The sequence below is a fragment of the Pundamilia nyererei genome, unplaced genomic scaffold, assembly GCF_000239375.1.
Source record: "Pundamilia nyererei isolate P.nyererei 1_Seehausen unplaced genomic scaffold, PunNye1.0 scaffold00496, whole genome shotgun sequence".
Taxonomy (NCBI): domain Eukaryota; kingdom Metazoa; phylum Chordata; class Actinopteri; order Cichliformes; family Cichlidae; genus Pundamilia; species Pundamilia nyererei.
This window is the reverse complement of record NW_005187897.1, coordinates 169,417-194,793: the sequence shown is the minus strand read 5'-3', so window position 1 is coordinate 194,793 and position 25,377 is coordinate 169,417. Positions and strand designations below refer to the sequence as shown.

Sequence of the window (25,377 nt, the reverse complement as noted above, 5' to 3'; positions counted from 1 at the left end):
TGATTGAGATTCAGTTGAAATATAAGTACTGCACATGGAAGTGTCCAACCAACAGAACAGGCCTCAGAGCACATCACAGCGGTACAGTTGGAATCAAAGTACTACTGTAACACAGAATATGATGCAAAACGAAAGCAGTATTTTTAATGCACTCCCTCAAAGAAATACGACATGAGTGCAGCACAGGCAGAGATACTGTGACGTGCAGCCTGTATACTTTTAGGCCTCGTGGTGTTTTTACTGGACCCACCTCTCTGAAACTCACTGGATCAACCACCAGCCAAATGACCCTGGTTACATCATCAGTTTGATTTTTAATTTAAAAAACTCCTTCAGCGATTCATCAGACATCAGTGTGCATGTACACACACTGTTACAAATCAACACAAATACAATTAAGTCGGTGTGTTAAGAGGTGATTGTTGTGCCTCAGCTGGTGTTCCCACATACTGACACAGAGACCGACCCACCATCATGTAAAGTTGTCCAGCATTAGCAGCTTTGAGTGACGGGTGGACGCTGCCTGGCTTTGTGTTCTTTGTGTAATTAGCTGAGCCTGTGAGAAAAGCCTTCCTGCAGCGAAACTGTCATATTTGATTTGTTTGATTGTTTTTGCTTCTTCCAATAAGTTAAACATAGAAAACGCAGACTGGGTTTAGGTCTCTGACATCACAACATGTTCCTTGTGTACTGTGTAACAGTGTTTATGTCTTTCATGTAGAATCCAGGCTGTGGCTGAGAGCTGCAGGAGTCCTAAGTGTCCCAAATTCATTCATATTTGTAAAGCCAGTCACATAAAGATTTGAACCAACACATTTATTCTTATCGTTTAAATCAGAGTTTAAACCAAATAATGAGGCAGCATCAGCTGTGCGTGTGCGCGTGCGCGTGAGAGAGGAGTGCATCTGTCTGTGTGGTGACGTCACCCCGCCCTGCCTTGTCCTTTGCGTAATCCGCCGCCCGCCCGTCCAGGAGGATGAGTCCAAACACTTTGATTTCCTTTAACTAATCCGTGTCGTCTGTTCAGACCAATTAACCGAGATCGTTCTCACTTCTCTCGGGGAGGAGAGGACAGGCTGGCTGCAGGGAGCAGCTTTTACTGCTTTCACCTCTGATTTATTCTTTGTGCTGCTCTCTTTGGAGAGGAGCGCAGCAGAGGGAGGATGTGAGGCTCCAGGATGGATTCTGAAGAAGATAATGCGACAAGGAGACGCGCGGCTCCGCGTTTCACTGCAGATATCGAGGCTCTGCATATTTAGCCAGCTCCGTCCTGGTATTATAAGCGATGTGGCTTCTGATGTGTTTGTGTTGTGAATGGAAGCGCAGATGATGCCTATTGATCACTGAGATGTGTGTTGGTGTATCTAAGGCTGCTTTCTCTGTCCGCGCACATTTCCAGCTCTTATTGTCTGGCAGATTGCGGTGCTGTGGGCCTTGTTGGAGCATACAGGCGGTCGCTGCACCGTCCGGCCTGCACGCTGCGATAATCTGCTCCACTGAACGTCGGCGGGTGTAATCCTGATCAAAACGCGCTCTTATGTAACATTCCGAGAGGGACATTTTGTGTGCAGCTGCCTGTCACTGTGTGTAGCGCTGTGTTTGTATGGCATTGTGCGCCATTCAGTGCACTACTGTGTAATCACATTTGTGTAACATCACTGTGAACAGAATATAGCGTTACTTATGCAGATTTAAGGACTAATGACAGTTTAGCATAAAAGACAAACAGATTTCTGTTAACAGCATCTCTATCTTCACTCCGCGTGATCCTCCTCCATCTGTTTACATTCTGATGAGGCTCCATCGGATCTCCAGCCTGGCAGCCGGGCTCTGCTGTGTAATGGCTGCCTGCTTGATGTGTCCTTGACAGGAAAAAGCTCTTTTTTGCTGTTCACTGCGTTTGTTGGGCAGGCAGGTGTTACCAGCTCACAGCTGCTGTGAAGGACACAGAAAGGAACAAGGTGAGCAGGGAAATAAGCACTACAGGTAAAAAAGTGAGTCTCACAGGAACCACGGCAGCTGTGTGAGTACTACAGACCTGTAGACATGCATGTGTGAGAGAGAAATGGACCTGAACAGAAAGTTTAACCTAAAGGTCATCACCAGCATCTGTCTGTGACGCCTGGCTTCCTCCCTCAGTGTTCACAGTGGACCTTGATTTAAAATCAGTCAATTAAGGCACGCGGTGAATGCCAAGAGAGGAGCCTCTGCTGCTCCACCGCAGCCGGATTACAGTAAAAGCTGCTGTGCACTTATTTATGTATGCATGTGTGCACAGAGCAGGACAGTGACTCTGACCAGGAGTGCGCTGACTTGACTGTCTCACTGCAGAAACACCCTCGCTGTACGTGTAATAACAGTAAATGCTGACTTCTGTGTGATTTCTATAATAAAACATTTGGATCCAAATACAAAGTGGTAATTCTTTCCTCTGCCTGAAATGGACTTGCACACCGTGAAGAACCAAAGCGTCCATAAATCTGCGCTTCAGCAGCTGAAAAAGCTTTTTACAGTGAAAACCTAAAGTAAGCCCGAGTGAGGCTCTGCTGGGGACCAGAGTAATGTTTCATATGATAACAATGTTCTACTTCTAATATGTCATTCTCACCCATAAGTAGATCCAAACACATTTGATCCACTAACCAATGATGTTTGAAAATAACACATAAAAACCAGGTGAGCAGTGAGCAGCCACCTGGACAGCGAGGCTGAAACCAGCAGGTCAGAGAGCGTGCACGCTTCCACCAGAAACACTTTTGGGACATTTACTGTATAACAAGGAAGCCACAGAGCAGCGTGGCCTCACTGCCGCTCCCAGCGATATAACAACAGATGTATTCGTGTGTTCGGTCTCAGACGACATTTGGCTACGTTAAACGCTGCAGTCACTTAATTTCATGTGAAGGAAACTGGTGGGAGCAGAAGCCCGACGGGAGCAGGTTCCTGTGGCCCACTCTTTCTAATATTCTGTTTAGCTTGTTTACATCTAAACGTCCTCGTTATACAAGCCAGTCTAATCTGAGCCGGGCTGCCTGTTAATCCTCAGCAAGGACTGAGCTGCATTTAGTCTCCCTGCGTCTCTGGGTGTTTCCACGGGGGTCTGTCAGCTGTCTCCAGGATTTCAGAAACGCTCGTTGTGTGTTTCACCCACTCTGCTCCATCCACGCTGACACAAACGCACACAGATTATGTAACCTCTCTGTGTCCTTACACAGACAAGGCATGTCACATTAATCCTTCACAATCAGCTGGATATACACATGACCACTGCAGCCGGTGCACAATATTTCATATTTAAAATGCAATCGCAGATCCCACTTACATGAGACGTGGGCTCACCTGAGACCGTGGCTGATTGTGACCCACACCTGTTTTCACACCCTGCTCGATTAGGCAGAGGATCAATAGGGGGTCCACGCCCCTCTTGGGGACACTCCCATAGGGCTTCAAATGTGGGACTCTGTTGCTCTTAGAGCTGAAGAAGCTTCTTCAACAAGCTGTCCAGGCGTGTTTCTTTCCGAGCTCCTTCCACAAACAGAACATGTTGTGCGTGTGTTGTGTTTTCCTCCACACTGCGCTGTTTCTGTGATTTTGTCACAGGTCAGTCATTTAACCAATAACCATGAAGTTAAACCGTTTAACGCTTCAACCCTATAACATGCGAAACGTTGTTCAAACACCAGATGGCGCTGATGTCTTTCACTCCACGTGGGTTGCACGATAACGCTGCTCAGCGTGGAGAATCACTTTGTTGAATCACTACCCAGAGCCTGATTAGCCACACGGCTTTCCAGAGAGCGGGGCTCCTCACACTGTCGAGTCCAAAGACTCCAGGCATCCGCGTGGTTACTGACACGGCTCCACGCTCGCGACCACTTCCCGTTGCGCTCCTAACCCAGCTGAGTGTTTTAGGTAACAGCAGCGCACCGATTCATAGAGTCTGACTGCAGACAAACACTCGAACATGAACCGTGGATCTCCTGCCTGAGTGAGGGTGCGGAATAACCAGTATCACAGTATTACTGGCTGATGCGGTGTCATCATTAAACATATGCAATCATCTCATTTTACTACACGCCAGCAGGTCCCCGTGTTGTGTTTTCATATTTGTTTTTAATACTTCAAAATAAATCCGCATCTGATCGAGTCAGGCGCTAACACGGAGAGCGCATGCGCAAACGTTCCGCTGGTCCAAATTAAATAATTAATAAATAAATAATAATACGGAAAACAAAAAAACGTCACTCGGTTCCAAAGGTGGCAACGTCATATATGTGGCATTCAAGTGTCATTGGAATCTACAGCTCACTGAAATCAATGACTGTAAAAACCAGTTTAGCTGAATTTCCAGGCACACAGCATTATGTTGGAAATATTTACTTTCTGGAGAAAACTGGGAAAAGAAGAATGAAGTTCTAATGTCAACATGGCATTTAAATCAAGCAAGGGCCCCGCCTGATTTCATAGTAGTGGCTGTAGTTTTACATATATTAGACCAATCTTCTTCAGATAGCTCTATTCCAGCCTCTTTCTCCATTTCTACATTTAATATAGGTGGGAGACAATTTCCTTTCAGTTTGTAGTGTTGAGTATATCATAGACATTTGTTTTTTTAGCACTTTCCCTTTGGATATGTTTATAAAGATCTGAACTAGAGATTTTCTCTCCTTAGACATAATATTGTTATTAAGATCTTAATTGGAGATATCTAAAATAATCACCTCTCTCCAAGTTGTAATTAACTGACATTTGTTGAAAGGTATCTAAACCTTTTTCAGATGATATTTTCCAGCATGCAGTGACACCCAGGTTGCACCAGATTTTAAACCCACTGTCAATATTTGCAGGGCTGTATCATATGCTGGTCACCGTAGTATTCTCACATCTCTTTCAAACGTTTTATCTTTAAATTCCCTGAACCAGATACTTACTGGTACATTTATGCAGTAGGATACCTTATTTAAAAATGACTGTATCAATGATTTATCTCCAAGAATAGTCGAAAGGGGAACACGAACTTCCGCCTGGTCCATTTCTTTCCATTTGGCGTCACATGTTGAGTCGCATCATGCAGTCAGGACTCTGACTGTGCAGCCTGACAATCATTTTGTAGACATGGAAGACCATGCCTCCTTTATTTCTAGATAATTACAATGTCTTATACTTTATTCTAGGTCTGTGTTTTCCCCAAACAAAATTTGAGAACATTCTTTTCCATTCGATAAGTTGCCTAGAGGACACCTCGACAGGCAATGCCAGGAATAAATAAGGCAGTTTAGGTAATACTGTCATTTTTATTCATTCATTGAACCCCTAAATATTTAATTACGTTTTTACTCCAATTATTCTTTGAGGAGTTTTAGAATATATTTATCTGGATTATATTTAAAGGTAAGAATTTGAGTTTTATGAAGATTTAACTTGTAACCAGAGTATGAGCCATACGTATTGAGCAAAGATAGTAATATTGGTAGGCTAAAGTCAGGTTTAGTAGGAGTCACCAGGACATCATCTGCATATAGACAAACCTTACGCTCTTTGCCGTTAATGGTAACTCCTGTAACTTCCTCGCATTGTCGAATAGCCTGTGCCAATGGTTCAATAAACAGTGCAAATAGAGCAGGGCTAAGAGGACAGCCCTGTCTACACCCTCTTTTAAGAAGAACTAAACCTGAGACGTCCCCATTAACCTTTATCCTGGCAGAAGGACAATTATATAAGCACCTCAAACAATTGATAATCTGGTTATTAAAACCAAAACGTTTTAGAACCCGATATAAAAACTCCCATCTAACAGAATCAAAAGCTTTTTCAGCGGCAAATGGCAGGAATTTAAACTGTTATAAATCATTTGTTGTCTGTCTGTCAGTAATAGGTCGAACAAATCTCTCATGCATGATGTCAGGTCCTTTTAAGCCTGAAAGAACATTCCCATCACAAAGTAGAAGCTGCAATCAGCTTTTGCCAAAGTGACTGTCCTTTATTTATGCTGGTAGAAAGTCTCACTGACAGTAAAAGAACCTGTGCTTTTAGCTTTAAGATACACAGATGAGGGCTTGTAGGACATTTTAATCAAAACAAAACGTGGATTATATATGAAACATAGACATGATGATGATGTCACCTATTGGTGATGATGATGTCACCATCACCATTGCCATTACGAATCCTCGAGTTGTGAAAGTAGTGTGATCATGCAGTGAAACAGGACGCTACAGGCACACTGGCTACCTACGTGTCTATTACAGATGCATAAGCAAGCACACCCGGGTGTCTCCTCTTTAACTCTAATGGGCACCTTCGTTTCCAGAGTAAACATAACGCTGTCTTCAGTAAGAATAAAACTAGTGACTGAGACTATAAGAAAATCATTACTGGTATCAAAGAGCAGGGAAGACTTCAGCTGGAAGCCTGCCATTAAAAATGTGACATTTATGGCATTTCTGCGTTGGCCTCATTCGATAAATTTAAATGTGATGACATTATGACGCTGAGTCGTCTCTAAGCCAGCTCATTACCTCACCATTAAGCTTAAAAACGACCAGTTTACTCCCCACATCTGGTGACATCTCACGAAGAAAGCCACACCTCGTTACACCCACCACTACTTTACCTTCGCCGATCTTCGGCCCGTTCTTATATTTCCCACTGCACGCGAACGCAGCGGGAGACAGGAGGTGGAGAGAGGTAGAGGATGAACGACAGCGAGCGAGGAAGACCCAGCTAACGCCAACACTGTTGGCCTGTCCTCCAGAAACACAGCGATAAAAACAGAATTACGGTTTTTATCTTCAGCTGAGATGCAGCTCCGCGAACACTTCGTCGAGTGTGTTTGAGACAGCGGAGATGCTGTGCCGGTAGTTAGCTAGGTTACCCGTAAAGACAAAAGGGCACCTCTCTGAGCATAATCTTTGGATGAGAGTCGCTGTGTAAGCAGCGAAAGCCTCCCGCTGCCGCCTCCCGGCTATAGTAACGGTAGGAGAGGAAGACTGACGCCGCGGCCGACATGAAATTCACGGAGCATCTGTCAGCTCACATCACCCCGGAGTGGAGGAAGCAGTACATCCAGTATGAGGTGAGTTAGCTTCACGTTAAACCTCTACTAGCAGCTAGTTAGCACACTGGCTAACTACACAACCGGTTACTTCATTTTAGAAATCTTATTTAAACATGGCCGTCGTGCTTTAACAGGAAAACACCAGGGGTCCTTCAGCGGATGTGCTTCAATACAAGCACCAGCAGGTCGTTAGCGTTAGCCAGGCAAACTAGGCTAGCTAGATGTTGTTGCTCTGCAGGTTTGAGCCGCGGAGTCCCGTGTGTTGGCGTGCACGCGCGTGTCCTCCCAGATGTGTTTAGGAGACAAACCCGTTTCGGCTGAGTCATCGTTTATCGAGCCCGTTAATCTTTGGACCGTTAACCCCGGTGTCTGTCGTTAACCAGCTGAGCTGAGTGTGGGCGGTCAGGGAGCGGTGCTCAGGTCGACCTGTGAGCCATCAATGGCATCGATCTCTGCTGGAGCCTGATTGGCACCAGGGTCTGTCAGTGTAAACAACAACATACATGAACAACACTGCAGCCTCACGCCCTGCAACTGACCGCGTGCTGCGCTCGTCAAGGTTGCTGTGAGCACTCCGATGGGAATCGGACAAAGCTCTTCAGCACCATCATCCAAATACCAACTGAGGAAACATCAGTGAGACCCAGCAGAGCGTCGGGGACTCGTGTAGGCCCTGTGTGGATTTTTCACGCTGAATTGGCTGTATTACAGATTTGGGCTCATAGTCACTGCCAGTGTTTGTTTTCTGCTTTCTTTTTACTTTGTGAACTAACTGAAATAAGATCGTTGTTGTCCTCAGAGTTCCCGTGTTCCCACTTGCCCCAACAAGAGTTCCTGTTTAGAGCAATAAGTTTATGGGCTTCAAATCCCAGCAGTGGATTAATAACACCAGGTAGAGTGATGTTTGCGCAGAGCCGCAGACTCTAAGGTGTTTACGTATTCATTTTTGGCAAAGTTCTGATAATTTGTTATCTTCAGATATGAGCAGAAGGAAACCTTTTGTCAACTTACAACCAAATCCTTACTTGCACCTTGAAGCCCCAAAGTTAGTGTAGAGTCTTGAAGCACCAGGCATAGACCACGATAATCCTGGACCTCTGCGTTCACATGCAATCAGTGTGTAGAATAAAGTGGTTGATTCCAGTTGCAACAGGCCAATAAAAACACATGCATCAAATATCATCTGCTGTTACAGCCTCTGTCAATATGTATGTGTAGACATAAGCTATAAAGTTGCATCAAGAAGTGTTGTACACCGCCTCGTTGTGGCTGGACTCCAGTGTCATGTTCCTGTCTTCAGGTTTCCTCTCGTAGCTGTGAGCAGCGGTGTCGGCCTTTTTGGTGACAGTATTTGCTCACAAGTCACAGACTGGTACAGCTGCACTGAATTTGCTAGCATAGCAAAACTGGAGCCATCAGGATGAGTAGGAGCTTGTTTACATACTTGTTTGTTTAGCTGAAGCATTGATTGGGTCAAATCTGCATCTCTGTATTTGTCAGTCTGTGTGAGCTGGAGCTGAGATTCTGGCTTGAAGTCAGAAGCCATCAGTCGTCTCCTCGGCGCTCCCGACACGTTGTTTTAATCTGGTGTTCCTGTGTGACATTCACATTTAGCTTGGAGCCAAATACCTTTTCCAGAAGTTAGAAATGGTATTAGCAGCCTTGTTCGGTGTTTTATCAGCCTTGTAGCTTTTTAAAATTCACATTAGGTTAGCACAGCTCGGCAGCTCCAGGCACTAATGTAATCACCTGTAATCACAAAACAAACAGCCTCAGCTGAAACAGAGAGTTGCTGACTTGGAGACAAGCCGGTAAAGTTAGTCTGATGGAAGTGTCCATCAGCAAAGAGTGCTGATGGTGGCAAGCTGCACAGACACACAAACATGTGCACACAGAACAGTTTTGTCTACATTTACTTTCTGTTTAAATAAAGACTCCTGCAGCTGTTGTAAATGACGTTAACTTTAGCCCAAACCAAGGTGACGAAAGAGCGGTCGGCTTAAAAGACCGTCTAGAGGAAGTGCGTTGGTTGGCCTGCTGTTTGCTCTGTTTTTACCTGTAAGTGCATAGATAGAAGTGCAGACATCTAGGACCACCCTTAGTTGTAGTATGTATGTGTGCTAATGTAGGGTGGCTGTAGCTCAGGTGGCAGAGCAGGTCAGCCACTAATCAGAAGGTCGGTGGTTCGATCCCAGGCTGCCTCCTGGCTGCATGCCAACTATCCTTGGGCAAGATACTAACCCCGTGTTTGCCTACTGGTGGTGGTCAGAGGGCCCGGTGGCGCCAGTGTCCGGCAGCCTCGCCTCTGTCAGTGCGCCCCAGGGTGGCTGTGGCTACAATGTAGCTGCCATCAGCAGTGTGTGAATGACTGAATGTAGTGTGAAGCGCTTTGGGGTCCTATGGACTAGAAAAAAGCGCCATACAAATGCAGGCCATTTACCATTTAATGAGCGCGTCCAGAGACAAATTTAGCCGGCGTGGACGTATCAGGAGGCAGGATGGAGATGACGACATGTTGGGCCACAGCTTTAACAGTGTTGTTGACGCCATCAGTAGAACGTGTCTGTTTGGCTGGGACTGTAAGTACATCTGTGTCTTTGACACACTCAGAGGCAGCTTTCACTCACAGATAGGAGTTTAGGACTTTATAACTATAAACGGTATTACAGCAGCACTATTTTATCTTCTGTTCACACAGTTGCATACGTGTGGGATTAATCAGTCTGCGGGTGCATGCATGTAATGCACGGTTACAGTGGATTACATGCATGCACTCAGTTCAGAGCAGTATTATTCAGATGACCTTGAATTTCTTGGTCTCTCTGACATAAGATCTGCATGGTTGGATAAAAGCTGTTGTGGAATTCCTCCATAGATTTCAGCTCTGGCTTCTCTCCCATCTTGTTCATATAACCTTTGTTTGAAAACGCCAAATCTGATATATCTTTGCTACGGCGAGGGAATGACGAGTATTTCAAACAATGGCCGTGTATTTGTTACTTATTTCCTCCGAAGTTTCAGAGGCTTTCTTCCTGCCCCTGCAGTGTTTGGACACAGACCAGATGGAGCTTGTTGTTCCACCCAGCTGTAAATCTGGCCCCGGGCCGTGTTGGTTTTAGTCCTGTGAAGATGTGGGACCCGGGCCTGTGACGTTTGCAGAGCCGTGGGGTTCAGGGCCGTTACATGTGTGCGGTGTTTTCTGTCAGCTTGTTTGGGTGAAACGCCGAGCAGCAGAGGCCCATAAACTGAGCCGACATGATAGGATGTCTGCTAAAACAAACCTGTGTTTCCAGCATGCTCCCACTGACTGCAGTTTTCCCAGCACTGCTGACCTTCCAACACTGTGCAACTTGTGTTTTTTACTGAAGTTTTATCATCAAAGCGTGAGAAATGTAGTAGTAATGATAATAATACTAATCCAGGGTCAACCTCTGTTGACATGCTGGCTCCATGTAAACCTGTGGAGGGAAGCAGCTTCATGCAAAGTGCCAGGCTCGTAGTGCGTCTACCAGACAGGCGCTGTAAGAATAAAAACGCCTGCTGGTCATCCGTATGACTCAACGGGCTCATTGACTACAAACCCTGCTGCATGACTACATGGCTGGAGCTCTGTGAGTCTGGGTTATATTTTTCTGTATCAACAGTTGAGATGTTTGTGTGTGTTGGAGGACGAAGGTCAGGATAATGAACCAGACAGAAATGGGAGAAGTGAGTGGAAAAGAGAAAGATGGGACTGGTCGGCTCATTTAGTTACCAGCTGATCGGGTGTAATAACAATGAAACCATTTGGAGTTGTTTCTTCTCATTGTTTGTTTGTATGGTTCAAAAGCACAAATAGATTTCTTTCAAATCTTTTCTAACGTTCATAAACAGCAAATAACCTGATGCTGTGTCAGGAGCTGGTGCAGACGTGGTGTTTCACACACAGGACTGCAGCTGCAGCCAGACTAACTTCTTAACTCGATCATAGAAACATGTATAAAGTTGAGTGAAAGTGTATGAAACATCAAACTTGTACTACAGCTGTAGGCGAGGCCGCGTACAGAGTGGGTGTGATGTCACACCGCTTTTATAATGGCGACGCTGGCCTGGTCTCAGACATCCAAGTTGTCAAACGCACCTCTGCCAGCTGATGTCCCACATGTGTTTGAATATTTGCACATTCCTGGTAAACTGGTGTTTCTGGTTTTTCTCTAAATGAAGAACCAGTATCGATCCTGCAGAGTAAACTGTTCTGCAGCACCCTGCTTGATACTGAGCTAAGGAGCATCAATGCAGGAACCATGCATGTCTTTAGGCTTGAAGTTTATGCAGATGAAGCCCTTTCATTAGCTTCCACATTACAGCACTCGTTAAATGGGGATTCTTTTGGGCTTCGTCCTGCTGTGGTGCAAGCGCCTGTTTGCTGCACAAGTATCTGGGTCTGCTATTGATGAACTGATCAACATTTGTGATGCGTGCACCCTGCAGTGTGTGTGTGAATGTGCTTGTGATCCACAAAGACCTGCGTGTGCATTGTGCAGAAATGTGTGGGTACTGCTGCAGGACAAGTCATCCTGGTAACAGTCTGATCAGAGATGGAAGGATCTAACCCAGCATGCTCATAGACCAGGCCTCGAGGGCCGGTGTCCTGCAGGTTTAGATCTCACCCTGGGTCAACACACCTGAATCACATGATTAGTTCGTTACCAGGCCTCTGCAGAACTTCAAGATATGTCGAGGAGCTAATTTATCCATTTAAACCAGCTGTGTTGGTTCAAGGACACGTCTAAAACCTGCAGGGACACCGGCCCTCGAGGCCTGGAGCTGGACACCCCTGTCATAGACCCAGTGTTGGTAAGGTGCTGACCATGGTGTGCATGTGGCTCTGTGAATGAATCACCAATCCTGTCATGGACTCAAAACCAACTGAAAAATACTTACAGAAGATATTTGGAGACACGCATGATGTGAACTAAGACGCATCTCACATTATGCAACGTGGTTTGTCAGTAGTGTGGATGACCTGCCGTAGCTTATGTGCCTGCTTTGTCATTGACTGCATTTTCCCAGCAGAAGTGGAAACTGAGCTGCAGCACTTCATGGGAAGTTAGTTTGCTGATGATAGCTGGTTTCAGGTGGGTGAGGAATAGAGAAGCTGACAGTGAAATGAGGGTTTTACTTCAGGCGCTGTCTCAGTCAGAGGACATTCAGAGGAGGCTTTCTGAATGGTGACAGACCTCATTAAAGCACAAGAGTTGTTTTTTCCACGCTCTGGGATAAGACTTGGATAGACGGAGCATGTAACATTGTAGCATGTTTCCACTCATGTTGCTACAATTAAAAGTTGATTGTTTTTACTCTACTTACACTCAACCACGGCGTGCCTGAACAAAACTGGGCGGTGTACAGTAAACTAACTGAAGACCACAGGTTCTTATTAAGCTGAGTCATCTTAAGTACGTAGGCTTACATGTACCTGTAGAGCGAAGAGCCTGTGTTTGTCTGGTGGGCGAGCTGCTGGGAATCCAAACGTGCACCAGTGTGAAGCAGAGCTCGTTTTAATGAAAGTTTCTAAGCGTCCAGCTCCAGGATGGAGTTTGTGATGGTTGGTGCAGCAGGACTGGAAAATCATTCATAAATTCATAGATGCCCACCCCTCTGTGAAAATGGCCCTTTGGTGTTTTCTGTTATGCTTATACTACATTATCTCCTGCTGATCAAACATGGGCAATTTAAGCTTTTAAAAAACACCACACACACTTAACATCCTAACATCACCTATGGACGGTGTTGTGCCAGACTACCTGCCCTCATTCTGATTTTGTAGATTTTGATATATTCCAATAAAGAAGGATAACTGGGTCTGTGTTGTTGCTCGTCTTCAAACACCAAAACGAACACAATCACACGTCACTCCTTGTGAAGAGCTTCAGAAGTCCAGACTGAACCTTAATGACTGGCCTGCACAAAGCAATTACTTCAATCCTATTGGAAAGTCTGTGAGGTGAACCGAAGACCAAGGTCCGTGCCAGCACAGCATCAAATCTGGAGGAGCTTTACACAAATTCACCATCACTACAGTTTAAAATAGAATAGCAACGATGTGGCCAGCTGATGTACTGAGCTGTAAACATGTTATTTGTCCTGCTGACGCTGACAGTCTGACTTAATTTTGGACCAAGTGGCTTTCAGAGTTTGCAGTTTTTACACTTCCATGTTGGTATTTTTCACTCAGCCTTGGTGTTTAGTTGGGCTCTGTTTGTTAACCTCTCAGGTCACTAATGAACCGGCTCCCGTCAGCTAGTGTCTGATGCCTTCTATTTTAGCCTAATTCAGCAAATATGAAATATGGTTTATAAGTTGGTAAGCAATTTTCTTATTCTACTTTTTTCATTAAAGACTTATTTTTTATGGCTTTACCACAAATGAGGAGAACATACATGTTGCTACAGGGGTGGCTGTAGCTCAGGCGGTAGAGCAGGTCATCTACTGATCGGAAGGTTGGTGGTTCGAGTCTGCATGCCAAATATCCTTGGGCAAGATACTAACCCCAAATTGCTCTCTGATGCATCCATCGGAGTATGAATGTTACTTAGAAAGCACTTAGATCAATGTGTGAATGCACAGGTTGTGTAAAGCGCTTTGAGCGCTCAGAAGAGTAGAAAAGCGCTGTATAACAACCAGTCCATTTACCATTTGAAGCCTGAACCAAAGTTTGCTCTATCATCTACTGATCAGGAGGTTGGTGATGCCTGCACCCCCAGTGTGGGTGGAGGTTAGCTAGGAAGCACTAAAAGGTGCTTGTGTGAGTGAGTGTGGCATGTTGTATGAAGAGCTGTGAGCTCTGGGACAGTAGAATAGTGCTTTATAAGAACGAGTAGCTCGAAGTCATCTCTCCCAGCTCGTCATCAAACTAAACTCTGCTCAGAGCTGATCCAGGGTCAGGGGGACAGGTGACGGCTCCTAGACTTCATTGTTGTTGTCGACCCTGCTCTGATGAATATTTGTGTTCTCTTCACTCAGCTGTACAGTCTCCTCTATCACTGAAAACTAACACAGCTGCTTCTCCTTTTCCTTTGGCTCATTTCTTCATTTTCTCATATTTGCTTGCATTTAAATCTGAACCCCTGTCTCTGTGTACTCGGCCTGTACCACTACACTCGCTGTCTTTGGATCATCTACCCCCATCTACCCACTTTCACATAATGGTATGATCCCAATCTGTCTCTCCGTGTGATTGGCCACATTGGATGCTGAGCAGCTGAATCTTCAGCTCTTCCTGACTGAGGTCGGCTCGTTCATGAACAGCTCATCACTATAATCAACGTGCACTGACTTGTAGTGACTTTCAAGAACATTTCAAGAACCCACAGAAGAACACTGGGAACACTGGGAACATGGCAATTGTGGAGATTGAAGGGAACAGAAAAAAAGGCTTCAGTGTCATAACCCTCATGTCTTTCTGCAGCCAGAGGCACACATGTAGAAACACCAGTGTTGGAAAGACTGAGTAAATATGTGGGTGTAAAATGATTTACTGCTGATAATGCTGGGAGCACTGGGAGCACTGGCTGATGCCTTCAGATGAAACTTCCCCGCGTGCGTCCTGTCACATTCAACTTTGACGTCTGTGTAAAATTTCCCACCTGTCAGTGTGTCTCTGTGTCCCACAATGCTTTGCAGCCTCTGATGGAAGCCCGCCCTGACAGAGCCTCGTACGATCTGCTGGCCCCTGCTCCTGATGTCTGTACAGTAATGCATGTTGTTGTTTGTTATTTGTATGCTGAGTTAAATTAAAGCTGCAGACATCGGCCTGCTCTTTTCATATGAAGCATACGGATCTGTGGAAAAGTTCGACAGCATCTTCTATACAGGTAAAGTCAACGTGAAGCCGGTCAGACAAATGTGGTACGGTGCTGTTAAAGTTGTGTTTGTTTCATCGTTGTAAACGCACACAGAGGGCACAGGGTCAGACCCTCTGCTCTGTTTACCCACAAATGTTAGCTTCATTGAATCAACACAGCTTTTCCCTTTTTAAAAACACAAACTGTTGACCAGCTAGTGTATGTGACTAACCATCTCTGCACCTGCAGCAGTGCAAAGTCCAGATGTTTTGCCATCAGCAGGCATCTGGAGTAATTCAGGCTGGATAGCTGGTCGCTGTTCTTGGCAGATGTGGCGTAGTTAGTTTAAATAGTTTGGTTTGCTGGTGTGGAGCTAACGTTTAAGCGTAGTCCGAACATTTTCACTCGAGCTAAAGTCGGGCCTTTTGATAGGCTGTTTCAGATGCTAGCATGCTAGCATGCTCTAACCATTCCAAACCCAGATGTGTGTTTGGGTTCATTCTTCTCTTTGTGTCCTGGTTGCAACTGTCTAGCTGTTGATTCTAGCTGAAGAATTGAAAGGTAGTCCTTCATTATTCTCTCCATTTTCTGGAAACAGCCCAGTTCTTACAGTAGTCGTAGGTTTGAACGCCTTCCAACCATGCTTCTAGTCATTGTGGCCACGTGGCTCAATCTGTGTCTCCTCTGACCATAAAAAGCCTCTGAGTCCACGGTGATGTCAAACTGGCTTCAGTAACTCTGATTACTGAACACTGGTGTTCCAGCAGTTTGTAGTTCATGGCAGGCTTCACCCTCAGGATGTTAGGAACAGGTCAGGAAGCACTGACTCGTCTCTTCTCCTCTCAGGGAGACAGTTTCCTGCAGACCTTAGTAAAGTGGTGACACCTGAGATTAACTTGTGTATAGATGATATCAGACTCTCGACCGATTTAAATACCCTCTGCCAGGAGAGTGGCCGATTCTCCAGACGCTTGTTGCTGGTCTGGTCGAGGTGCAACTTGTGAACATTAGTGATTGCGGATGTATTTGTGGCCCTATGTGGAATAAAGAAAAACCGATGCAATGAAAAAGATGCACATTAGTTCATGGTGTGCAAAGAAATCAGTAAACTTGCTGTGACATCTGTGACAGCTCCTCTTTGTTTCCACGTTCATCAAATAGGATGATGTAATCAGATACGAAGGTTGTTTCCATGTACTTGCAATTAAGACAAACCATAAAAGAAATGAAATCATTCTTGAAGGCTCTCTAATGAAGCTAATTACATTAGAGGTCACCGAGACATACCAACACATGGAGGCATTGTCTGCCATCACAGTCAGCAAAGCTGTTTTCTGACGGCTGAAAACAAAGAACTGCTCAGTCAGACGTTAATGCTGCTTTAGCTTTTAGCTCGCATCACTCGTGCGTCACCGGTGATGTCACGGCGCTGCAACAACTCTCCCAAACGCCTCACCTGTCAGCAGCCCTGGGAGCTCTTTAAATTCTGCCACAGCACCTTTCAGGCTCACATCTAAAGAGCAGAGCTCCTTCATATCTCGTCTGCACTGTGGACACAAGCTGGGGGACAGAAAAATGAGGAACAACCGAGAGATCTGGGTTTTTACATGACACACATGTGAGCAATAATCCAGTTATGACTCATATAATCCTTCTGACAGTTTGGTGTCAACAAAGTGTTTGTGTGCTGGTGGGCAGGGTTGGAGAAAAGAGCGAGGGAAAGGAATGCATGAAGGAGATTAGGGAAAGATTTCCAACAGCCAGTGAGGAAAAGATGACAGCAGAGTGTAAATGCACAAAAAGGAGCACTGCAGAGAAACCTCACAGTTGGAGAGAGAGATTTGTGGTCAGCTGGTGTGGGTCAAAGGTACGCCTGTGGTGATCGCCACAAGCTGCGAGAGAGAGAGCGAGGCGGCGCTGAAGGAGAAAGAACAGAAGTAGGGTAATCTGCGGGGATAAGCACAGCCGCCCTTGTTCCTGTTGAGCTGTGTGTTGTGTTTTGGAAACTCGCTCCTGACCACATGCTGAGCCAGCCTCCTGTGACCACCAGCATCTTACTGTATGTCACACATGCTGTGGGCCTCAGGACCAGTGTGGGAAAGCGCTTTGGAGCTATGGCTCAGAGAGCGCTTTGTGCTGGTCGTAGGCCTTGTGTCAGGGTGATGTTCGATAACAGCAGCAGCCACTTTCATTAGTTACAGAGCAGCAAAACAGGCTAAAGGTCACCGAGGCAGGTAACTCCTGCAGATGACACATGAGACACTCTGTCAACCAGTAGGACCAGTATGTACTGCACTGGCCCTTCTTTCTGCAGTATTGATAGCGATAGCACGGCCATTCTTCACCACCACTCAGATGTTGGTATCAATTGTGTCTGTGAGGAAGACTAGGGGGCGTGAGCTATTTCAGCTCTTTATCGAACGTTTTCAACATTTAGCCTGGACACGGTTAAAGACGTCAGGGAGGTGTGAAGAGCTGAGCCCAACATCAGCCAGGCTGAACGTGGATGCAAATGTGTCATGAAGATAAAGGAGGTGCCTGAGCCTGTGTTGGAGCGCTGATGGTTTTCCAGGATAGAGGGGTCTGAGCTGTTTTTGAGCTCTGCTTCTGTCAGGTTTGTATTGACCCAGTTCTTTCCCTGGTTATAGCTCACCTGTTCAGTAACAGTGGGATTGTTTCATACATCATGCAGTGTAGTGTGTGTCCTCTTCTGTCTGTCCTTCAAAACTACAAAAATGTGTTGTTGCAGAAACATCGAGCCGGGCCTGCAGGTTTTATTGGGCATTGAAGAGCTTCTGCCTTTTTATCGATTTCCTACTCTGTGATTAGTTGCATTGTTCCAGCACTGCAGCGAAGCTTAGGCCTGACTGCGTGGGCTGTCGTTCGCCCTGCTTCCCTGCTGCTCGGCTGTCCAGCAGGCCGGGCCGGCACACAGTGAGCTCATTGTGAGCCGGTGCCCTGCTGGCATTCTGACTAACTGACCACTCTACTATCTAACCCTGGAGCAAGCGCTGATGAAAGGGGGCGACTGTCCTGCTGTCCTACTGCAGCTCACTGAGACTGGGTGACTGTCCACAGTGGGGACAAAGCACAGCGTACACTGCCCCACAGTATGAAGCAGGCTGCTTTATTAAAGGATGGGTGAAGAGCTAAATAACAGGTCAATAAAAGAAATAACAGACTACGCTCTGTGACTGCAGGAGAATGTAATGAGAGTATTTCTGCAGGTTGTTTACAGCAGGTCTGAACACCTGATGAAGAAAACTCATCACAGATGGGTCACACAGCACTGTGATATGCTGCTGCTGTGGAAGCCGATCACTCTCATTGACCTGATGATAGGATATATATGTTTGTACAGGAGACTGATCTGGTGTTTTTACTGTGTCTGCAGGCTTTCAAAGAGATGCTGTATGCTGCTCAGGACCAGGCCCCGTCTATCGAAGGTATTGCATGCATGCACACACAGTCATGCAACTTCCTGTTTCTTGCACCTTCTCCAGTCTTACTTATCAGAGCTGTTGCTGTCTTGCTTTGTACTGGAAACTGTTGTGTTATCATGTCGGTGTAAGACCACGCGTGTTACACGTTGATATTTGTGCCACAGCTGAACATGGTTCAAACCCAACAATTCCTAAATACTGATGTTCAACAAGTATTTAAAGATATGATCATGAAAACCTGGCCTACAGCTCAGTGTGTTAGGACAGCTGGGCACAGACTGGGGGCAGTGCTCACACAGAGTACAAGTGCTGCCCAGTTACAGCCTTACTTACATTCAGTTAGGCTGATGGATTGATCCTGAAAATAACGATTAGTCAAGTCCAGTATTCTCTGTTCCAAACACAGAATATTCAGAAAATATATTTACTGCAGCTACTGATTATTTTAGTAATCCATCGATTATTCCATCGAGTAATCCGATAACTGATCCGATATACGGCATCGGTCCGATCCTGACCTAAAGTACTGGATCGGATATCGAGGAGAAATGAGAAATGTAACCCGATCCATCAAATATCACAAAGCACCTCACAAAACCTGCGACAGGGCGTAACCCGGCTCGTGACCTCAGCGCGTCGGAGCAGTACGCGTCACGTGACAGAGCGGCTGTTGCGTGCGGGACCTGTCGGCGGGCTGGCGTTCACAGAGCATCTGGAGCCGCGCTACGTGCTGCCAAACCGGCATCTCGGAGAAAGCTATCCCAGAGACACAAAGCAAGTTCCTCTGTGAATGTTTGTGGAGCACTCCCACGTTCAGCCTCAGAGGCGGTATATGGAGCTGGGACGTCTGTGACCGAACGATGGACAGACTCACGTTTTACTTTGGAAAAAACTGTTACAGGCTGAACAAAACCCCAAAACATGAAGAACACCTTTTTCATCCTTGTGTTAAGTTTAGAAATGACAGAAACTTGAGTCTGAGGTTAAACATGATGGTAACGGCTCCGACATCCATCCTGATCCACTGGATGTGTATGTGCAGCTGTAAGTGCTCCACTGTGCAACCTGTTGTTTTTTAAGTTGTTGAATACGAACATTACTTTGCACTCCTTTTTCCCAGAACAGAGTTTCTGAAATCTGCATTAAATTGCATTTTAATTTACTTTTGAATATTACTTGAAGCACTTAGATTGAAAGTTGAGCTAAAGGTTTAAATACAAAGATCAGCATCACTGAACTGTGAAATCCTTTGGCTGCAGTGCGTTGAAGTTTGAGCACGAACTTGCAGGAAGCTATAAACAGTTTTATTGATTACAAAATGGACCATATCGGATTCATATCTGTATCAGCAGATATCCAAATGTACGATGTCGTATCGGGCATAGAAAAGTGGTATGGCGCCATCTCTGGTGTGAACATGGATCAGGAACGGGTCACACTTGGTTTGTTGGTGAGGGACTGATCACAGGATCGAAACAGCTCACCGTCTCAGGGACGGCTCCGCCTCTTGGTCTTCACTGTCACGGGGCCGAGTGGCCTGTAACGAACAGGACTCAGGTGAGAGACAGCAGATGATGTAACAATTATTTATTAGGCTTGAGTGCAAGAAACGTAGCAAGGACTAAAGAACAATAGGACGTGGAGTCTGACGTGGCCTGGGAAACGTGGCGAGGGAACGGCGCCTGAGATGCAGAGTGGAGCTGAGCAGGGAACAGTCACACTGAGGAGAGAAGACGGCGGAGTTAGGGAGGTGGTGGAGGCAGCTCTGCAGTGGCCAGTTGTAAGAGTGGCAATTCTTACTTGCAGTAGGGGACAGAGTGTTGAGAGGGGGGTGATGAGAATCCAGGGGAGGCTGAGTGGCGTGGAAAGGCTGGCCTGAGGTCCGGGGCTTCAGATGGAGTGTGATGGCAGGAGGGAGGCAGGTGAGGCACAGAGAGATTTTCAGAATGAATGAATCCTGAGTCCGGCGGTGGAGCGTGAGCCAAGCTGAATACAGCAAATGTGTTGATGACGAACTGGCAGCGAATGAACATCAACGTGTGGCTTAAATCCTTCTGGCTTGTTGCCTGCAATAGGCTCCAGGTGCGCAGGAGCTGGAGGAGTTGGCCCCGCCCAGGGGCGGATCCAGGTAAGTTCAGGAGCCTTATGGAAATTCCAGCCACCACCTCAGACCATGACACTTCACGCCGTGTAAAAGGACTCGGCTCCACGTTACGGCGAGCCGGCGTCGCTGCCTCCTGATGTCAGTGTTTGGGTTGTGTCAGGCCTTTTTCTCCACGCGCTGCTCCTGAACACGTTTCTATTGCAGGTCTGATTTTAGTGCAAATCTGGGTGAAACTTCCTGCTAATAACTGATCTAATGTCCCTACATATCAGCAGCAATATTTAAACCAACGTCAGTCTTGATTTCACAATAAATGTGTTGTTCACTAAACAAGTTGCTGCTCATGGCTTTGTGCCTGTTTGCAGCAGCTTGCTGAGCGTTTGTGTCTTTGTTTGTGACTGAAGAAAGCAGCGCACATCATTACTGAGTGGGAGCCCAGCAGCCCCTTCAGGTGTCCACAGTGGGAAGCACGAAGAGTCTGACTGCAGTTTAATGTTAGCCCAGGTTTCATGTGTATTGCAGTGCAGGCATCTGCTGCCCAGCAAAGATGGGCGTGTGATGGAAACGCACACGTCTGTCTTTATGCAGTAGTTTGGTTTGTTTGCACACAGCTTCATCTGGATTCAGCTGAACACATGAAAGCCCAGGATACAAACAGCATCACACTCTGACTGGAAGTGCAGTTCTTTACCTCCAGTCATTTTATATGACGACACTTCAGCCTACATTATTGCTTAATTATGTGTCTTTGCAAAAATACAGCAGCAGGAGCCACAAAATGACCAAAATTTAAGGCCTCAAATCATCTTAGAAAGTCTTCAAACCAGTGATCAGAGGCCTGTGTTCCATCATGTAATGACAGGCCTGGTCGTGTCACTGCGCTGCATACTTAAACTTGACTTAAAGCAGTACTAAACAACGTGACTAGCACAGTGCGCTTTCCTGATCTTTCATCTTATTTTGACAGAAGCGACTTCAACCACTTGAAGGGCCTATTTCTGTCCCAAATGTGATGTTAGAAAACCCAAACAGCAAACCGTGTCGCCGCTTCCACTGCTGCTTTGCACCAAACATGGCTACAGCTGCCAAAGGACCATTGATCCTGCGTATACGGCTGAGTGCTATTAGTTTTTAATCAGCAGCAGAAGTGAAGCGAGTGCTGCTTTGTGAATTCAAACATGATTTCAAACCCGAGGACCTGTTTTAGGCTCTAGTCCACGCACAGAGAGTCAGCGGTACAGACGGAGTGAAATGTCACATCTGTCCAGTGTTTCACGATGCGAGCATCCAGATGGAGTTCAGAGGTGGTGTGTGAAGCCGATCACGTCTGAACTTTCACAAATTTTAAACTGCTTACACAGAATAAACATGTTTCTGTGCAAATGTAAAAATGACATGTTTACCTTGATCACAGTTTTAAGATAATCCAAGCTCTGGTCGGCTCACGTGTTTGGTTGTGCTGAAGCACGCTCTTCAGTTTGATTAGGGACGGGCAGTTAGCTGCTTATTGTAGCTAGCACAGGTCATCATGTGTCGCTCACGGTAGGGCTGCCACGATTCGATTCGTCGACCATCAAAATCGTCGACGACTAATTTAACAGCCGACGTGTCGTTTGAAGCTTTGTAAGCTCCTGAAAGACGCAGGAATAAGTAGCAGGATTTAAGCGTGTAGTAACGGACTGAAACAGACGGTGGCAGCACGGCATGTACAAGGATGCCAGCTGCCATTAAACACTGAAGAAGAAGAAGCAACTCCGGTATCGTAGCTGTGTCCAAATTCAGGGGCTGCATCCTTCAGAGGCCGCATTTGTAGGCCGATTATGTGACAGCGACGGAGGCTGTCCAAATTCAAAGACTCTGCACCTGACAAATGCGTCCTTCATTTCCCCAGATCTGAAGGATGGGTCGGGTGTATCCTTCGTTGCCCAACCTATCCCAGAATTCATAGCGCGGCCCAGCCAATTCCAAGAGCACCTGGCTGCAGCCACTGGGGAGCCATATTCTTCATAGCCTCCACAGCAGCCGGAAACACTTCAGTTAAATCGACTTTGACAGCGAAGACTAAATTGTGTTTTTGTTACTATCGATGCTGCTGAGAAATAAACGTGGTTCTAAGTGTTTTAACACAAAATCACCATCCCTTCAGCTTGTTCGTGGCCAAAAGTGTCCGTGTCTTATGTTTTTGTTTCTCTGCTACTTTTCTGCATAAAGGTTTTTTCATAAATATAAAATAGTCATTACTTTTTACTTTTTTGATCCTTCAAACACCCTTTCCTGGTTCAATGCACTTGTTTGAAGACAACCTCAAAACTCACCATTTCATATATCAGCAGCGCTACTGGAAATGATTGTACAGCGGTCCCTCGCTATGACGCGGTTCACCTTTCGCAGACTCGCCGTTTCACTGATTTTTTACAGAGCATTGTGTTCTGCGTCCTGATTGGCTGTAGACCATTGTCAGTCAGTCTCGTGTGGTGTCTCCTGTTCAGCACAGAATGCGTTCAGCTTGTCAAATTCACATAAAACTTCGATGGTTAGCAGTGTGACTCTGACGTGCTGTATGTTTGTGAGTTTTCTCCCCAACAAACACAACAACGTCGACGAAACGTCGTCACCTGCTGGTGCATTTGGTTTCATTCTATAACACTGGACTTACTTTTCTACAAAGGTTTGAACTTTGAGAGTTTAAACAAGAGGGAGAAGTGTGAAATGTTCATGCCTGTCTGAGAAAAGTGTATAAAGTTTGTAGTGAGGGCTTTTACAGCCTTAAAACATCTGTAATCATTGTAAAAACTAAAGTTTCACCTACCGCGGCTTATTTTTAGAACGTAACTCCCGCGATAAACGAGGGACCGCTGTATTATTAATAGTAGAGTCTGGGACATCTAATTGATTAACATCAACATTGATTATTGTGCACTGTTATTTCTGTTCAAGGAGAGCAAACAATATGAAACTCTCTCTCAGCTTGTTCGTTGCCAAATATGTGTATGTTCACAAAATGCTATAAAATGTATATTTTATAGCATTTTGTAACTCCGACATGGTTTCCTCAGCTGAATCACAAAACATTGTTCATGCATTTGTGTCATCGCGTTTCCATTATTGTAATGGCCTGTTTATCAGCTTGGATAAATCCTCTCTTTCCCGCCTCCAGGCCAGCGGCCAGGCTACTAACTCACATCACTGCTGGTCTATATTCTTCACACTGGCTCCCAATAGATGATGAAATTCTTGTTTTAACATACAGAGCACTAAATGGCCCCAGCTTCTTATAAAATACTCTGCTACTTCTTGTCTTCGCTCACAGACTCAGAGTTTGTTGGTTTCTCCCCGAACACGACTGAAGACGAAAGGGGGCGGAGCCTTTCAGTCGTACCGCCACAGTTACGTTTGGTTGACTCTGTGGAATCCTTTAAAAAGCAGTTAAAACTTTATTATTTAAACAGGCCTTCTGTTAATCAACACTTCTGAATTGTTTTGAATTTGCATTGTTTATATTGTCTATTTTGTTACTTAATGTTTTCTTTATTGTTACCTTTGTGTACAGCGCTTTGTAAGTAAAGTAAGTTAGTAAAACTTTCAAGATAAAAATCACAAAGTGCTTCACAGAAGCTAAAACCTAAAAATCAAAATCAACCAAAAGCAAGTTTAAAAAGATGAGTTTTTAGCTGCTTTTTAAAAGCGACCACGGAGTCCACAGATCTCAGGCTCAAAGGGAGAAAGTTCCACAATCTGGGGCCACAGTAACAAAAGCTTTGTCGCCTTTTGTTTTCAGCCTCGTGTGTGTGACTGCCTGTCTACAAAAAGCGCTTAATAAATAAACCTCACTTACTTATTAAAACATTTTTCTACTTTTACCGACTTTAAATTAGCTCCAGTCCTTTTCATCAAAACCCAAATTTGGTCTACATTCTTTTTTTACTCTTTAAATGCCAGTTAGCTCATATATGTTACCAGTGACGTTTCAGATAAAAGGTGATAAAGTCCCAATGGGTTCATGAATCTTTGTATTTTGTTTCATATACAGTATATGAAAGACTCCCAACCTTTACGATCCACTTGCAAGGTTTCCACTGTATCCAGGCAGAGGACGTGTTTCCGGCTACTGTGGAGGTCGCAATATGGCGCTCCACAGTGGCTGCAGCCAGACCCTTCTCGCCAATTCCAGTTTCCAACAGTGGCGGCCGCTACTCAGTTTTAATATTACTCTTATTACTTTTTCTGGGTCACAAAATAAACTTTTAAGATATTTTCAGGCGAGAATGTAGCTGTGTAAGCTTCAAATATCTGCTCGGTTTATCCAGACATCACATATTTGTAAAGGTGCTCCGACGTTTTCAGAGACGTCTGCTACCCACCAGCTCGACAGCTGACCGGGAGCTCGAGGCTCACTAGAGCCGGTGTTCTGACAAAACAACCTACCTATCAAGCCGTCCTACTTGTTGTTACTGACTCAAAACAGCCATGTTTTTGCTTTTAATAGTACACGCCTATTATTTGATCCTACCCCGATCTCTTGCATGTGAAAAAAGGTTAGTATTAAATGTCTTACTTCGTTATTACAGTTGATACTTGTTTTCCTTAAGCTGTCGTCAATCTGTTAACCTTTCAAGCTAACATGCGTTTTTTGTTTTTTGTGCAAAAATACTCCAGTTTGGAGTCTCAATTGAAGTCATCTTTCAAGTCTTGATTTAGTGCTTCTAAACTTCTGTAAACGACCTAACGAAGCATCCTAGCATACAAATGCAAAAACTGTGAGGAAACCATGTAACAGCTTCTAATAAAACAGCTGAGTTTCCCCTCCATGATGGTGTGTTAACATTAGATGACTGTGTGCTGGAAGCACGTTGTGATCGTGTGATTTGGCCATCAGAACGTCCTACCTCTAGATACAGTGGGGCAAAAAAGTATTTAGTCAGCCACCGATTGTGCAAGTTCCCCCAC

At 45.4% G+C, this 25,377-nt stretch overlaps 1 protein-coding gene across 2 annotated transcripts in view; it reads left to right on the top strand.

The window, feature by feature from the left end:
• Nucleotides 1–6,637: 6,637 nt before the first annotated feature.
• LOC102210717 (xenotropic and polytropic retrovirus receptor 1 homolog) overlaps nt 6,638–25,377 on the top strand; it is a 42,312-nt gene continuing 23,572 nt past the window's right edge. For both annotated transcript variants that reach the window (XM_005754034.2, XM_005754033.2), the window contains exons 1-2: nt 6,638–7,075; nt 18,278–18,329. In XM_005754034.2, coding sequence (XP_005754091.1) covers nt 7,007–7,075; nt 18,278–18,329 — 121 coding nt within the window. In that variant the 5' untranslated portion in view covers nt 6,638–7,006. The remainder of the gene's footprint in view (nt 7,076–18,277; nt 18,330–25,377) is intronic.